General features: G+C 36.4%; 5 protein-coding genes across 7 annotated transcripts; 2 read left to right on the top strand and 3 right to left on the bottom strand.

Moving 5' to 3' along the window:
* Window positions 1-714: 714 nt before the first annotated feature.
* Window positions 715-2131, bottom strand: LOC17896864 (uncharacterized protein At4g28440). The gene is made up of 3 exons (XM_006303343.2): window positions 2025-2131; window positions 1302-1547; window positions 715-1156 (listed from the first exon to the last, which is right to left on the bottom strand). Exons 2-3 carry the CDS (start codon window positions 1525-1527, stop codon window positions 969-971), a joined length of 414 nt encoding a protein of 137 aa, XP_006303405.1. The 5' UTR covers window positions 1528-1547; window positions 2025-2131; the 3' UTR covers window positions 715-968.
* A 335-nt stretch (window positions 2132-2466) lies between these two features.
* Window positions 2467-4057, top strand: LOC17898612 (NADPH-dependent alkenal/one oxidoreductase, chloroplastic). The gene is made up of 4 exons (XM_006304987.2): window positions 2467-2931; window positions 3010-3333; window positions 3417-3576; window positions 3658-4057. Exons 1-4 carry the CDS (start codon window positions 2518-2520, stop codon window positions 3921-3923), a joined length of 1164 nt encoding a protein of 387 aa, XP_006305049.1. The 5' UTR covers window positions 2467-2517; the 3' UTR covers window positions 3924-4057.
* A 635-nt stretch (window positions 4058-4692) lies between these two features.
* Window positions 4693-6560, bottom strand: LOC111828711 (extensin-2-like). Of its 3 annotated transcripts, none has more exons than XM_023777267.1 (2): window positions 5312-6560; window positions 4693-5263 (listed from the first exon to the last, which is right to left on the bottom strand). In XM_023777267.1, exons 1-2 carry the CDS (start codon window positions 6522-6524, stop codon window positions 4902-4904), a joined length of 1575 nt encoding a protein of 524 aa, XP_023633035.1. In that variant the 5' UTR covers window positions 6525-6560; the 3' UTR covers window positions 4693-4901. The 3 variants fall into 3 exon arrangements, with proteins under 3 accessions (XP_023633035.1, XP_023633036.1, XP_023633034.1); XM_023777268.1 differs by having other exon boundaries at window positions 4693-5288; window positions 5337-6560; XM_023777266.1 differs by having other exon boundaries at window positions 4693-6560.
* Window positions 6561-9739: 3179 nt separating this feature from the next.
* LOC17898146 lies at window positions 9740-11000 on the bottom strand. The gene has a single exon (XM_023789489.1). It carries the CDS (start codon window positions 10793-10795, stop codon window positions 9926-9928), a length of 870 nt encoding a protein of 289 aa, XP_023645257.1. The 5' UTR covers window positions 10796-11000; the 3' UTR covers window positions 9740-9925.
* A 3057-nt stretch (window positions 11001-14057) lies between these two features.
* Window positions 14058-17131, top strand: LOC17900262 (serine/threonine-protein kinase BLUS1). Its single transcript, XM_023790160.1, is given in 15 exon segments — window positions 14058-14187; window positions 14337-14496; window positions 14580-14837; window positions 14918-15018; window positions 15098-15145; window positions 15237-15297; window positions 15418-15477; window positions 15558-15728; window positions 15819-15875; window positions 16044-16175; window positions 16279-16362; window positions 16364-16440; window positions 16534-16586; window positions 16682-16733; window positions 16818-17131. Coding segments are annotated over 14 exon segments (1314 nt in total). The 5' UTR covers window positions 14058-14187; window positions 14337-14340; the 3' UTR covers window positions 16822-17131.
* The last annotated feature ends 273 nt before the right edge of the window (window positions 17132-17404 follow it).

The raw sequence follows: 17404 nt of genomic DNA, 5'->3' as shown, positions 1-17404 counted from the left end.
AGTGGTCCACGCATTAGTCATAATTAGAAATTTATGAACATGGTTAATTTAGTAGTCTATAATACTTGAAAAGAAAACAATGAGTTATCGAATATGCACCAACTTGATTTCAATCTGTCATACGTTATGCGGATTTTAATATTGATAGTAATGCATTAACACTACTATTTACAAACCAAAATAAAAATATGTCACAATTTCTCCATTGATATCTCTTAATCACGTACGTATTAGTCCAAAACAATTGGATAAGGAAAACACAACTCCAAAACGATTAAACGCACTAAACATTGCCCACTTAACAATCATGAAAGACACATTACTTTTTGGTTGGCAGAAACTTTTTCTTTACTAACTATGAGTATCTCATATTATTGTTCATTTCTTATATCAAGTTTCATAACCGATACGTGACGACGACAAATTCATATAAAATGTGAGAAGATTAAAAAAAACGTAAGACAAAGAAAACCAAGAAGCCATCAGTCATGATGCAACGATGACGCTCCAGCCAACGAAGTCCAAGTCCCATCACTGACCAAAGTGATTCAAATCCCCCCATGTCTAGTTGCACTTTGGTTAAACTTCCTACTTTTATATCATATCACTCAAAATGGAAATAAATCATTATGGGGGTTGATCTATGAAGACTATAGAGAACTTGCAGTTTCTGTTTACTTTCAATAGGAATATGCATTTTTGACACGAGGCAAAGGATAAAGAGAGTAACAATGTTAGCCAAAAGCCTTTCACAGTTACGATGACATTACAAAACAAAAAGGTGTCACAAAGTCGTAACCTAAAGCCAAAGCTCTGCATTCACTTTTAGAGGAGCCATCACTCTTACATAGCTTAATGCAGGATATCATGTTTCACTCTTTCTTTATGCCAACATTAACGGTTACAATTGACTGGTGTATTATTGAGTTGTCTCTCTAGGTGTGTTTTTAGGATTGTGTCTTGCTTGCTTATTCAACGACGTTGACGAGCTCATACTCGATGAGGGACATGTTGGTGTCTTCTTTCACTTTGAAACTCGCAGGCTCTGTGACTTCAACGCGACCCCACTTGTCTACAGCTAGCCTCATTGATCCTTTATACATGTCGATTTTGGCATTGCGTAGAGTTACAGTGGATCCTTCTTTCATTAGGTCCACTACACACATAAACCAAATCAAACATAACATGTCAAAATCCTATCATTCACTAGCCATTGGATCAAAACTTTGACACAAGAGAGTCATGGCATTCTATATTCTATACTAATTTCATTGATAGATTGAATGAAATAAGTGAAGTACCTTGGTCATTTCTTGCGGTAAAGACGACAACTCCTGTCTCGTCTCCAACAATGCATTCAGAAATCCGCAACTGGCGAGCCTGAGGACCTTCAGCACGGCCTTTCTGTAACACCACCTTCGTGCTCACGATCTTCACAGTGACATTGTGTCCACTAGTCCCAGGACGAAGCTGATCAACCTTTGTGAAAACTGGCTTTTTCAACTCGGCTTTGGTGGTATCTGCCATTTCTCCAATAACAAGAGAGCCTGCAAAACACAAAACCACGACTTTTTTAACCAATCCAAATGATCAAATTGGATTATACAGATTTAGATCATATATTGAGCAAACAGGACACAAAACAGATCAATGAAGGCACATTCTCATATATACCAATATTTCTAAATTCAATTAGCTTTTGATTATTGATACCATATAATCTTAACAAACAACACAAAGTTCACAATTTGCCGATAAAGGAGATCACGTTAATTCATTTACATACCATATAATCTTAACAAGGACAAAAAGTTTCAAATTTGTGATTGTTCATACGCAAACAAAGCTTAAATCGAATTCAAACATTAAACACAGTACATGCAATAATTTACAATAAACAGAATCGAAGCTGGGCAGTCCAGACAAAACATAGTTACGAGTGGAAAAGATTCAAATTTTATATAAAAATAAGAACGAACAAATTCTCAGAGAATTAGGGTTTCTATTCATGATTCGGAGCTTACCTTTTGGGATAATCGAAGGTGGAGAAACTGGAGGAGACGAACGAAAGATCTGATTTTGACGTTTTCTTAAAAAACAGCCGAGCTCGGAGAGAAAGCTTTCTCTTTTTTTCCAGTTCCGGGGAAATGAACGGTGGATCTATAAGCTCGACAAGTGATCCAATCAAAATTAACCACGTGTCCAGATCGTGCTTCGTTGTGCGCGGTTTCTATGGTTCTACTATTCTATCTCATCGTGCCTGGATGAATGATGTTGATACTACTATTGGGCCTATTCATAAACACTTATTAAAATTTAGGCCCATTAGTGTAGATTGTTCGAGAAGACATGAAACAAAAGATGAATCACAAATCAGCAGCTCTAAACGAGAACCACAAGAAAAAAAAATAACGACCAATCAGAGAAAGGCACGAAACAGAGTGTTTTAAAACAGAGGAAAGCGAAAGAGATAAGCCGTTTTAGAGGAAAAAAATTAGTGGCACACTGAAAAATAAAATGAACACCGCGCTTGCTACAACCACCGCCACTACAACTCCCGTGCTCCGCCGTGCGACGTCTCTTCATCAACATAGTTCTCTTACATTGAAGTCGCCGGTTATTCGATTAAACGGAGTTAGATTCGGATCCGGCTTGCAAACAGTGAGCAAGAAGTTCTTGAAAATCTCGGCGAGCTCTCAGAGCACTTCAGCGGCGGTCAATGTCGCGGCGGATGCGTCGATTCCGAAAGAGATGAAAGCGTGGGTGTATGGTGAGTACGGAGGAGTTGAGGTTATGAAGCTTGAGAGTAACATTACTGTGCCGGAGATTAATGAAGATCAGGTTCTGATTAAGGTTGTTGCGGCGGGTCTTAATCCCGTTGACGCTAAGAGACGGCAAGGGAAGTTTAAAGCCACCGATTCGCCTCTCCCGGTAAAATTCAAATTCAGTTCCTCTTTCTCTCGTTGAAGGTTTCGGATTCTTTAACAATTGAATCTTTCGTCGGAGCAGACTGTTCCGGGATACGACGTTGCCGGAGTAGTGGTGAAGGTTGGGAGTGCGGTGAAAGATTTCAAAGTAGGAGACGAAGTTTACGCAAACGTGAGCGAGAAAGCATTAGAAGGTCCTAAGCAATTCGGTTCTTTAGCAGAGTACACGGCCGTGGAAGAGAAGCTATTGGGGCTAAAACCTAAAAACATCGATTTCGTGCAAGCAGCGGGGCTTCCGTTGGCGATGGAAACCGCTGATGAAGGTCTGGTTAGGACTGAATTCTCTGCCGGGAAGTCAATTCTTGTTCTTAATGGTGCCGGAGGAGTAGGGAGCCTTGTGATTCAGGTTAACGTCATTGGTTCCTTGTGATCTAAGAAATAAGAGTTTGATGGTTGTTGATTGGTTCCTAATATTAGTATTCGATACAGTTGGCGAAGCACGTGTATGGAGCTTCGAAAGTGGCTGCAACAGCGAGTACAGGGAAGCTGGAGCTAGTGAAAAGCTTAGGTGCTGATTTAGCCATTGATTACACAAAGGAGAACATAGAAGACTTGCCTGACAAATACGATGTTGTCTTTGACGCCATTGGTAAACAAACAAAACAGAACACCATTCTAGTTTCTTGGAACAATACGTTTAAAACTAAATCATCTTTTGTGTTGTCTAAAGGGATGTGTGACAAGGCAGTGAAGGTGATTAAGGAAGGAGGGAAAGTTGTGGCTTTAACCGGAGCTGTCACGCCGCCTGGTTTTAGATTCGTTGTGACATCTAACGGTGAAGTTTTAAAGAAACTAAACCCATACATTGAGAGTGGGAAGGTGAAGCCTGTAGTTGATCCCAAAGGACCGTTCCCATTCTCACGCGTTGCTGAGGCTTTTACATACTTAGAAACGAACCATGCCACAGGGAAGGTCGTTGTTTATCCCATCTCTTGAGGGGTTAGCTTAAGTGTATGTAGCCTTATATATGTGTATAAGCTAAGAAAGTTTCAATAGTGTTATGTCTTCTCTTTAATTTGTATCAATGAGGTTGGAAATAAAAGAGTGCTCTTTGGAAGCTTATTCATATATTTAATTTGAAACAGAAGTAGGAAAGATGGAATTACAGAAGCAACAGAAGAAGATGATACTAACACACTTAGAAGAAACATAGAGACCTCTTAAATTCAAATTCTTTGTGGGTATTGAAATAAGATGTCTATATGCATAAAACTGACTACATGCAAAGTGCATATATTCAAAGTCTTCTCGATGCTATATATGAAGAAATTGACTAGATGATCGTTTCAACTAAGTGTCACAGCATTAACCCCCACATAACTACTCACCGAAACTCCAACTCCCGAGTACTGGTCACATTGACCAATTTTGGTTAAAGTATTTAAAGAGCTTTCGGAAGAATTTTATTTTGCATCTCAAAATGTGTTATAGTGTTAGGTCATTGTTCTCTCTCAAAAAATGGCTAAATGAACATACCTAAATCAGACATCACAAACGTTTCGAGCCTTGTTTGGTTCTTCCTCTAGTATATGAAGTTAAGAACCACCTACCCTGACTTAAATATTATATTATATCATCTTAATTAACATTAGACTAACATGAGGTTTTCCAAATAATAATATTTGTATTCAAATTAATATCTGATTTTTTAATTTGTGTAGTTTTATTTGTTTGTTTAAATAGGTAAAAATTCGTATCCTTTAGATAAATGAACAACATATAGAATTGTAACATATACATATCAAGACTGACACAACTCTTACAGAATAGAAATAAAAACAAACATAAATCCAAATGAAATTTCAATTACAAAAGAATTTATTTCACATCAAATAAAAGAGACTAGTCCAAGAGGAATACAAAAGACTGGACATCAAATGAGAGTTGATATCTTATTTATGAGTTCATAACAATTTAGTAATATGCGGGTGGGGGAGGAGATTTGTATTCAGCCTTTGGAGAAGGACTGTATGATGGTGGTGGAGGAGATTTGTACTCAACCTTTGGAGATGGAGAGTATGATGGTGGAGGTGGAGAGTTGTAAACATATGGAGGTGGAGGAGATTTGTACTCAACCTTTGGAGAAGGCGAGTAATAAGGTGGTGGTGAGGAGTTGTAGACGTATGGTGGTGGTGGAGATTTGTATGCAATCTTAGGAGCTGGAGAGTAGTATGGTGGTGGTGGGGAGCTGTAGACATATGGTGGCGGTGGGGATTTGTATGCGACCTTAGGAGTTGGGGAGTAGTATGGTGGTGGTGGAGAACTGTAGACGTATGGTGGTGGTGGAGATTTGTATGCCACCTTAGGAGCTGGAGAGACGTATGGTGGTGGTGGAGATTTGTATGCCACCTTAGGAGCTGGAGAGTAGTATGGTGGTGGTGGAGAGCTGTAGACGTATGGTGGTGGTGGAGATTTGTATGCGGGCTTGGGAGCTGGAGAATAATATGGTGGCGGTGGGGAACTATAGACGTATGGTGGTGGTGGAGATTTGTACGCGGGCTTAGGAGCTGGGGAGTAGTATGGTGGCGGTGGAGAGCTGTACACGTATGGTGGTGGTGGGGATTTGTATGTAACCTTAGGAGCTGGAGAGTAGTATGGTGGTGGTGGGGAGTTGTACACGTATGGTGGTGGTGGGGATTTGTATACGACCTTAGGAGCTGGAGAGTAGTATGGTGGTGGTGGGGAGCTGTAGACGTATGGTGGTGGTGGAGATTTGTATGTGGGCTTAGGAGTAGGGGAGTAGTATGGTGGTGGTGGGGAGCTATAGACGTATGGTGGTGGTGGGGATTTGTATGATACTTTAGGAGCTGGAGAGTAGTATGGTGGCGGTGGAGAGTTGTAGACGTATTGTGGTGGTGGAGATTTATATGCAGGTTTTGGAGAAGGCGAGTAGTATGGTGGGGGTGGAGAACTGTAAACATATAGTGGTGGTGGAGACTTGTAATCTACTTTAGGTGAAGGTGAGTAGTATGGTGGTGGTGGGGAACTATAAACGTAAGGGGGTGGTGGTGATTTGTAGTCAACTTTAGGAGAAGGTGAATAGTATGGTGGTGGTGGTGGAGAGCTATAAACATATGGGGGTGGGGGTGGAGAACTATAGACGTAAGGCGGTGGAGGAGATTTGTAATCTACCTTTGGTGATGGTGAATATGTGGGTGGGGGTGGTGAACTATAAACGTAAGGAGGTGGCGGTGATTTATACTCAACTTTAGGAGAAGGTGAATAGTATGGTGGTGGTGGTGGTGAACTGTAAACGTATGGAGGTGGGGGTGGAGAACTGTAGACGTAAGGCGGTGGAGGAGATTTGTAATCTACCTTGGGTGATGGTGAATATGATGGTGGAGGTGGAGAACTGTAAACGTAAGGAGGTGGTGGAGACTTATAGTCAACCTTTGGTGCTGGAGAATCGTAAACTGGTGGTGGGGGAGAACTATACATGTAAGGCTCATAAGAAGCAGCAACCATTGTTGCCATGATAGCAAAACCAAGAGCATAAACAAGATGGGCTGAGCGCCCCATCCCGGGAGAAGATACCATTCTTATTTTTGATTGCTTGTCCAACGCTTCACTGCGTTGATTTTGTTTTGTGTTGTCATTCTACATTACCTGTGCATGCCTTTATATAGCAAATGGATTTACCATCTTCTTTATTTTTATTGTTCTTGCTTTTATCTCAGTAATCACGGAAGCATGTCTGCGCCAAACAATCACGAAACGTGCAAGAACGTGCATCAAATGTCAACGATCCAGTGTCCATTTTTATATATTCAAGTTCGTGAAGAAAGATGCATATGATTGATTGTTCAATTATTTTGTCAACGACCCAATTAATTGGTTTAGTCTTCTCTTATTTTTTCTCTCTTGTTTTGTTGGAGAAAGTACGTAGCTAATTTTCAAAACAAGAACACCATAACCAGGTCATAGTGTTTCAACATGCATAAATCAAATGTGAAGCTTTTAATTTTCTAGTCTTCGTCAGTTTTGCCTTTCTTTTATTAGAGGGAAATAATTAAAAGAGTGTCCATTTGATATATTACTATATATATGTTTTGCATAGGAGAATAATAATATGTCATGCATAGAGAAAAAAAAAAGACTAGTTGAACCAAAAAATTTTAAATAGTTTGGAGAACAATTAGAAAACTGACAATGCATGGTTTGCCCAAGTGACCAAAATGTATATTTTGAGCCGTTTGGACATTTTTACCTCAATTATCTATTGCAAAGCAAATTTTATATAGCATGTTGTTTTTCTCTGTGGATTGAAAAAACTTTCAAAAGAGTCTTTTATTTGAAGTGTTGCGAACGTATGATTTTTCTTTCATATATCATAAAATATTTTTCTATGTATTCATTTATATTATGGAAGTTTTTTTTATGTATATTTGATATTGGAGAAACAAGTGGATATTTCAAACTAAAAACCAAATTCAGATATTCCATTTTTTCAACTATTTGAGAAGGAAACAGTTTACTTAGTCTTTTATAAATTGCTTCCAACCTGTCTAATTTTTTTTTTTCTTTTGGTTGGAAATTTTAAAACTTATAATACCAAACTCAAATATTCGATGCTCCTATTTCTAATTCCCACTGGTTCTCTCTATGATTGACACTAATATATAGTATGAAGTACAATGTGACTCCTTCTCTCCTTCGCAGTTGTTTCTTCTTTCTTTTATTCTTTTCTTAGTTCGTTAATTATATTTACATACAATCATTGTGACTCCTTCTCTCCTTCGCAGTTATTAGAAATAGTTGTTTTGCTTTCTCATATAGGCAACTGTATTCACGAGTATAGTCTCCAGTTCCCAAATGAAACTAAAATGTATATACAAGTTTTTTCTGAAAAAACGATGAAGTTTTTGTTAATATGGTTGTATGATATTTTTATCATTCTAATTGTGAAGACGAGGGAAAGTAACCAAAATGAGGCGTAAAATTGGATTGCAAGAATGATGGAGAAAGCATAATCAATTTGTTTGGCTGCATGCAACACATATAGTGGAAGGTGAATCAGCCTTTGATTTTATTGAACTTGACTTAACAATGCAGCTTAACTAGTCGTCTCAAGGGCTCTCCCCAACAAAATTTAGTAAGTTGAAGTTTAGGCCCTAATTTTGTATTGCCCATTACCGTCAAACAAGAAAAGGAAAGCCTTATCAATCTCGGCCTACAGAAATGTAAACTGTGTATTATTGGCAGAATCAAACGTTTTGAATTTTTGATCTCTTTTACTTTTTTAGTTGTTGGGCTTTGTTTTTCGTTTGGGTTTTCTTTTTTTTTTGTTGTTGTTGTCGGTGTGCTTTGAGTTTGAACTAGTATTATGAATAGGTGTGTCTTGTTTCATTACCTCATTGGTCGTTGGTTTGGGAACTAAATGAGAAAAAGGATATATACTCTTCTCATTGTTCTTTGTTTTTGTATCCTTTCGAAGCATATATGAAGTCAAGTCGTTCGGACAATTAACCTCTTGCGTAATCTATATCACTTAAGCTGATGATATATCACTATTGCAAGCATAACCATTCAACAAATATATTATATGGTCAGTATTCGATTGAAAACCACTTTGAAAGTGACCAAAGCTTAAAAGGATATTATATTAATTATACAACATTCCATTGTTTTTCTATTCAAGTTCTATCTACCAGATGACAGATTCAACAAACTAAATGATGCTTACATTATAGCAAACAACGCAAGAAAGAACACTTAATTCTTTTGAACACGAAACTAACAACTTCTTTCGACTAATTTCTTTCAGCAATTCAATATGTCTTCGCACAATTACATATTACATAACTAAATTAGTAATTTATATACAAAATGGTTCGATACAAGCCAAGCTTTTCACATAACAGTGGGGGTAAAAAAGAGCAGTTCACATAATAATACTACTAATTTGTTTTTTGTTTTTCTTGTTTATAAAAAACAAACAAAAAAATCACCCAAAAGCAATGGGCATTGGTGTCCTACATATTTTGGTCCCATAGTTAAAATATGATTATTTTGATTGTGGGACAATTATTTATTTTTTGTGTATGAGCATTGGTGTCCCATATTTTTTGTCCCATGATTAAAATAATAATATTTTAAGTTTTAAAAAATTTATAATTTTAATTAATAAATAAAAACATATCAAAGATTAAATTAATATAAAACATATAACATTAACATTCAAAACATTAGAAATTACAAAGTTACAAAAAGTTGAAAATAAGAAAAACATACAATTAAGACATTAAATATATATAAGATTAAACCAACATTTTATTCAAGTCATAGAAATTTTAAAATTAATCTTCATTATCTGGAAGATGTCCAAAATTAGACCAAAATGCTCAATCAAATCATTTTTTGATTGTTTATGAACTTGTTTATCCTGAAGTTTTGTTCGACGAGTAATCGTTGTGCCGATATTTGAATCCACACTGGCGGTACCAATGGTATATGTTTGATCCACATCTTCTACGTATTGAAATTTAGAAACGTTACGGAGATTTGTTTTTTTTTTATTGTATGTATATCGTTCATATACGACAATCATATTATGTAGTAATATGCATGTTCTCGTAACATTTGCTATTTTGTATTTGTTCCATAAAAGAGATATTTTTCATTAAAAAATTTTGCCCTATAAAAAATACATCACCCATAATAAAAAAAAAAGAAAAGATAACATAACCCAATCAACAAAAGAAAAAAAAGGAAAAAAAATGAAAAAAAAAACCCAATCAACAATGGCCACGTGGTTTGAAGGACGAGTGATAGTTGTCCCGTTTTAAGAAACGTTACTACACTATCATTGTATTTCTCATTTACTTTTAAAACAAATATTGTGTATTTGAGACGTGGGACGAAGCGTAAACACGCCTATGTGTATGCTCTTAGTTTTTTTTTTGGTTTTTGGTTAAGACACAAGTAATTTAAGAAAGTCATCAGAAAGGATGAATATTTCTGCTAAGACCATTCACATTAGTGAAGAAACCAACTTGTTTGTACGGAAGATATGATCTGTGTTTCACTTCTTCCTTCATCGCTCTGTTTCTCATGTACAGCTTCTCATGCGCCGACTTCGTCACCGCCTTCTTCTTCTTCTTCTTCTCCTCCGACGACGTTTTCTCCTTCCCTTTACTCTTCTCCGCCGCCGTAGACGATGACTGAGTCCGAGTCTTGTTCTCACCGACGCTGTTGTTGTTATTCAAGAAAACAAACGCGTCTCTTCCATCGCTGTTACTTCTCAAAACAAGATCTCTAAATCTCCATAGCTTAGAGAACCCCGTCGAGTTACTTTTCCGGCAAGTCTCCGGCGACGCTTCCGCAACCGTTCCACCAGACCAAGAACAATACGGTCCCAACGTATCTTTCTCCGTCTCATCGCCGTCTCCGTTACGATCCTCGACGAATAGTTTTCTGAGACGCGGTCTGTTCTCGTCGGCGGTGGAAGAAACGCCGTCGTTTTGATCGGCGTTTTCGTAATCGAAGAGGAGCTCGCGGTTAAACAGAGGAAACACAGGACGGATCTGACCATCTTCAAAAGCTTCGTCTGCCGTTATCGGAGATCCTTCCGCGTTTACACAAGCAAACGAGAACTCTTCCTCTTCTTCATCATCATCATCATCGTCGTCGTCTTCGTCAACGTCGTTAAACTCGACGGATTCTTCAAGCTGACTCCATGATCTCTCCAATTTCTTGATTTCTTGTTCTTGTGATGAGAATCCTAATTTGGTGAAATCCATGGAGATCTCTGATAATCTTTCATCACCGATGCATTTCGCCGGCGGAGAAGATGGGAACGCGACCTCCATCGTTAGATCCAAAACTCTTTCTATCTTGTGTGTATCTCTCTCTCTCCAAGAAGAAATCTGAAACGACGGCTGTATAAAAAATCAAATTATGAAGAAGAAGTAAGGAATTAAATTGTTTTTTAACAAAGACCTGACCAATCTATACTATATATATATATGGTTGGTGCTTCATCAAGATAAGTCACCCAAGTGTGAACAGTGCCTTTTGAGAATATGTTTCTTTTTGTAATTGGGCAAATGACATGATATTTCCTTAAATATATATTCCCAAATCAAATTAAAAAATATATACGTAGATAGCAAAAATATCAATATTCTCTAATTGGTTTAGAGAATATAATCTTTTACTTCATAAATATCAGAAAATTCATATTTAATTTCCTTTTTTCTATATATTTATTTTTTATTCCACTAAGTGTTGTCTATAAATATACTAATTGTTTGCATAAATAATTTAATTTAAAAGTTTAAAACACTTCTCTTTTTGTTGTTATACACTTTACAAAGCAAAAGCGCGTTGTCGTGATAAGCTGAGAGGAGGGGGAAAGAGTGGGTGACCTGCTTCTGTGATTGTCTCCGCCTACGTGTCTCCGTTCCCCCAAAACGGAAGGATAATATCGTAATTTTATCATCGAAAAACTTGTTGGGAAAGCAAGTAACGGGGACTGACATGTGATATGACGTGGAAGCGTTTACTGATCCCACGTGTCATCTCCTATTAGGATTCTGTGAAGAAGAAGGATCACGGTCTGAATGAAGTTGACTGAGCCAAACTACATTTGAGTTTTTAGTTAGTTCACGCGCGAACCGTGAACGACGTTGACTGATCTAAGCCCTCGTTAACGGTGGTATACGTTTGACTGACGCGTGGAATTTAACGGTTTATGTAGTTCTGTTAATTATTCTTAAAGAGTAAATTTACATAACCAAGCACACGTGATTAAACAAATTAATAAGACTAGTCAAGTCCCCCAACCACATGTTTTATTACAGAATTTAATAAATGTCAAAATATGCCTCTGAGAAATAATAATGCTAAGTCCCACATGTTTGTTTAAACGCTTCTAATTTGGTCAATCAATCTTTGTATATGTTGAGTTTTGAATTGTATGTATACAAAAACAAAAACAAAAACACATTTAAAATGCTCTAACGATAATGAAGTTTAGTTAGCAAATAGCCAAATACTAGTAAAGTAGAAATATATTATAGTTTTGGGCGTTACAGCTTATAAAATGGTCGAAGACTTCTTTATTGTCGCCGAATATTGTTGGAAGATTTCCAAGAATCAAACTGATACAAATCTTTTTCTTTTTTATAAATAAAACTATGGTGGAAAAAATAAATTGAAATAAAGAGATATGAAAACGAATTTAAAGTAAAATTTTAGTTGTTGACCTACTATTTGCAGAGATATTGATCAAATATAGTTTATTATATATATAATTTTAGATATAACAAATAACAATTCTTAGATGTGTATCGATAAGAGATTATGTCAGCTGAACTCTTGTTTTACCGCATATCAATATCAACATCAATGGGATTAATATGATAATCTATACTATTACTTTTTCGCTAAAATTAAATATAAAACATTAGTAACTCTAAATTCCTAAATTTTAATAACCACTGATGTAATGTCACAACCATTGTTGACAAGAAAAAATGTCACAACCATCTGAATTTTAAAATCGAATAAGATAAATAAAAGTATTTCACACATTTGTTTGTTTATATATGGTCCTACGATGCCACTTGATGATGCTGATTATTTTAGTTCACCACATTTGACTACCATACAAATTTGCCTAATGAACATTTTCAGATTTAATCATTGCTATTAGAAGAAGAAGAAGAAAATAACATATAATCGGGATTTTCTAATATGTTAACACTCGGCGGCTGCCGCTAAGTTGGAAACGAAATTTTTAAAAATTAACAATTTCGGTCTAATCAAAGATCAACTGAGTTCTCAGACTGATAAACAAATCATAAGATAGAAAATAAAACTGCATAAGAAAAAAAAAATTAGAGTAGAAAATATATCATAAGAGGAATATATTTTTCTTCATTTGCTTCATAAATTGTAGAGCAAAACTTTAACTTTCCAACTTTTTTCAGCAAAAATAAGCAATCAACATTTTTGAATTGATGAAAACAAAACATAATACATATAGAGAGGAAATTAGAAAGAACTCAAGTTTGATAAAATATTTACTCTAACCATTTAAACTCAATTGGATTCATTTGCCAAAACAACCAATCCAAGTTCACTAATTTTTTCAAAGTCATTAACCAAAATAAGCAACACAAATTCGATAAAATTTTTGGAAGATTGGTTGTCTATTTTAGATTAAACTCAAATTTAGTATTTGGGTTTAGAATATGTATTCTAAAAGTCTCACTTTCCGGTCAAACAGTTGTTAGACTTTTCACTAAACAAGCTGCGACTAACTATCTTTCGATGCTAATGCGATCAACATGTGTTTGCATTGTTTGGCTTTTGTAACCTAATTTTAAATGAATGGTTGTGTAACATGTTATTTTTTAATCCAAAATACGAAGAAATTGTGTTTGTGGAGATATTGATATGGATATATTACATGTCAAGGTTTATTATAGACTATTAGTTTTGTCCGATTTAGTTTAATAAAAGATGAACAATCCATGACATCATATTCATTTCAAGGTGCATGATTAACGAAAATATGTCCATGGCCTTGGTTGAGTGAGTCATTGTCTCATTATTTCTCAAATTATAAAAACTTTGTTTGCTATTACAAACTCATAGTATCCAAAGACCTTCGAGAACAAACTAAAATTAGATTTTCAAGGAGGTTAAAAAAGTTGGCGCCAACACCAACAACAGATACTAAAGCATATTTTTATTGTGAATTTAATCATTTATAATATTTGAGAAGCCTCTATAAATAGATAAAATTTTAAACTTAAAATTATATTTTATGTAAATTCTGCAAATTCTACATCTAAAACAAACTTATAAGCAAATTAAATTTTCTTCAAGAGTTTAACCGAATCTCAACCATTTTTCATTGAGTTTTATTTGCAAATTAGTTAAATCTTAACCGTCGAAATTATTTATTAAATTAGACCAATAAAACGATGACGTTTTCATTTTTGATGGCTACCAATTTCAGTTGTATAAATTTTGTCAGTCCCGCGACTAAAACAAATTTTTCAGTCTCTAAAGTTTCCAAATCTTTCACTTTCCTGAGAAAAATCGATTTCTTCTCTTTGACGGCGGTTCCTTATCAAGAATTTTCCCTCCGTCGCGCTCTCTCACGCCTTTCAGGTTTTCTCCGGCCGTATCACTCTGCTCGTAACTCTCCCCGGCCTGCTCGTGTTTCGCATTGTCACGGTTCGTTTAGGTTAGATTCGTTCTCCGGTTTTGATTGAAAGAGTTGGGACTTTTGTTTCTTGGACTTGGATTAAGTATTCCGTAACTTCAATGCGTTCGTGTGGTTTTGATCGGAGAAAGAACACTCTTGAATTCGTATTTGATTTCTGCATGAATTAGGCAAATGACGAGTTCGTCGGAAGCGAGATTTCCTCTGGATGCGAAAGGTTACGAGCTTATAGAGAAGGTAGGAGATGGTGTTTACAGAGCTCGATGCATTCTACTTGATGAGATTGTGGCCATCAAGATCTGGAACCTTGAGAAATGCACCAACGATCTGGTTCGTATCTTCATCTTTGTTCTTTGTTTGTTCATAATTTAAGATCTGTCATTGGAAATTGATACTAATCTGTTGTTTTTTAGGAAACCATAAGGAACGAAGTTAATAAATTGAGCTTGGTGGTTGATCATCCGAATCTATTGAGGCCGCATTGCTCTTTCTTAGATAGTAGTAGCTTGTGGATTGTGATGCCTTATATGTCGTGTGGCTCCTGCTTTAACATAATGAAATCAGTCTGTCTGGAAGGTCTTGAAGAACCTGTGATTGCTATTTTCTTGCGGGAGATCTTAAAAGCTCTGGTTTACCTTCATGGACTAGGACACACCCATGGAAATGTTAAGGTACTTTAATCCCAATTCACGTTATGAACTTCCTGGTTTTTCAATTATGTTTTGATAGCACAGTGTATCTTTCTTTCTAGGCTGGGAATATACTGGTTGACTTAGAAGGAACTGTTAAGCTCGCTGACTTTGAAGTTTCAGCATGCAATTTTGGGAATACCTTCGTTGGAACTTCATGGTGGTGCGTACTTAATCCAACTATAGACTTTCTAAGTTCTACACTGTTTTCTTTCGTTTGAGGATATCTTTGCTCCTTTTAGGATGGCACCTGAGGAGGATATGAAGCAAGATGATGGATATGGTTTCAAGTACGTCTGCTTCTTTTTCTAGTTTACCCGTACTGCCATCATAAAGGAGTAACTCCTCTAGGACTTATGAGTTTTCTATTCAATCTACTAGAGTGGATATCTGGTCGTTTGGCATGACTGCCCTGGAACTTGCCTATGGCCATTCCCCAGCGGTGAGTCTTACCTTATAGAATTAAAGCTCCATCATGATAAACGTTTATTGTCTAGTGTTTACCTGAATCCTACTCTTAGTTTCTTTTACTAGAATGCTCTGTTATTCATTATTGTTTCAGATACTACCATTACAAAAATCTCCTTGTCTTGACTATGAAGAAGACCAGAGATTCTCTAAGGTTAGTGGAGTTGAATGATTACACCTAAGAAATATAGCTTTCATCTCACTCATTAAGAAATATTTGATGTATTATTGCAGTCTTTTAGAGAGTTGGTTGCAGCTTGCTCAATAGAAGATCCAGAAAATTGTCCAACCGCTTCAAAACTACTGGAATATCCATTCTTTCAACATGCTCATTCTACTGAATACTTGGCTAGTACAATTCTTGATGGCCTCTCCCCTCTTGGTGAGCGTTATAGGAAGATGAAGGTTAGTTGAAGAGTTTACTTCTCTGTTGGTATCATCATTGCTTACCATTCATATTTTGGACTTTCTGATTGAATATGTGCAACACCGCAGGAGGAAGAGGCCAATTTGGTTAAAGGTATAGATGGTAACAAGGAGAAGTTAGCTCAGGTATACGTCTGAACATTCAAAGATAACTTTTGCATCCAACCATTGTAGTGTAACAAGCCATCATCAATCCAGTTATTGTTATTGGAAAATAAATTTCTATGCTCCTTCAACTTCTGACTCTTATTGCAATCCTCAATCCTTCTGAAGTTAGATAAGGTGAATTTTCAGGATATACAGGAAAAAGTTGAAGCGCAGGTGTCCTCTGGGAAACCTGCTAGCTCTGTGAACTCTGTTTCTTGCGATGCTGCTCAAATCCTCCCATTGTTACAGAATCTCCTGATACAGAATAATATGCAAAGGGTTATTAGCATTTAAAAACACTTCTTCTTGATATTGCACTCATAAAATGTCGTTTGGGTTTTCGTATTCTGGTAGTCTCACACTAATTTTCTTTCCTTGGCAGGAAAGGCTAATTGGTTTAATTGAACTCTATGATCCAACTACTGGTAAGTTTTCTGTTCTGTCTGTATATTTTGCATCTTCCCTGTCTTTACAAGTTCCATGATCTGATCTTGATTTTTGTACAGAAATCAGAGTTCCAACTGTCAACACAGAAGGCGGGCAGGTTGGATTTGCTTTTCATACTTGCTTATGGCATATGCATACAGAGGACGTTGTGTGAGGCCAGGAACTAAGAGCCAAAGTTCTGAACTGACAGATACCAACAACAGAGACAGATCTATTGTCTGAGGTTCACGTTTTGCAGCAGAGGTAATGAAATAACTACACAAGCTTAAACTTTTGTAAAGAATTCGATAGTGAGAAAAAGAAAGCTTAATTGTTTTCATTGGTTTCAAATGCTACAGCGTTAAGCAGCTTGAGGAGGAGGTTGAGAAACAAAAAGCAGAAAATGCTCAGGTATGTAAAGATAGATAGCCACACTCACACACATCTTCCCCGTAATCTATTAGATAATAATGACCATTCATAAATTGGTTGCAGCTAGAAGAACAGATCAACCGCTTGATGAGGAGCAGTGATCCTTAAAAGCAGAATTGCTGTGGACTACTTCTTGAAGGGAGACACTTCGTTTGTGAATACTCAATACTTTTAAAATTAGGACTTGGTGGGTCTAAATCACACCATTAGACATTCGCTTACAGAGTTTATCATTCATCTATATCAGATACAAGAATGTAAAGTTTCAGTGAACAGCTAAAAACTATAGGAGGGCTCTTTACAAGTTTCATAAAGTCGTATGTATATAAGAGTACCTTATAGCAAGGTTTTAACACTCTCATTTTTGCTTGACCTTCCTAATGCAATCAAATTGAAATTTAGGGACAAGGTAACACAAACAGATAATACCTTCTGTCTCCTCTCACAGGATGTAGCTCTCTCGTGTACGTTAAGAACTCATGAGAATTGAGCTGCCCATTTCTCTGTTACTGGGTACATAAAACCTAACGTACACTATTCTCTCATTTTCATTTTTGAAAATTGGTTGAAATGTAATTCAAAAGCATAACATATACAAGCTTTAGAACGTCATATTCTCTGTCTTGCATGAGGTGATTACTTGTTTGGAC

The sequence above is a fragment of the Capsella rubella genome, unplaced genomic scaffold (genome assembly GCF_000375325.1).
Source record: "Capsella rubella cultivar Monte Gargano unplaced genomic scaffold, Caprub1_0 scaffold_1, whole genome shotgun sequence".
Lineage (NCBI taxonomy): Eukaryota > Viridiplantae > Streptophyta > Magnoliopsida > Brassicales > Brassicaceae > Capsella > Capsella rubella.
The sequence above is the reverse complement of the archived record's forward strand: the minus strand, read 5'-3'. Positions and strand labels throughout refer to the sequence as shown.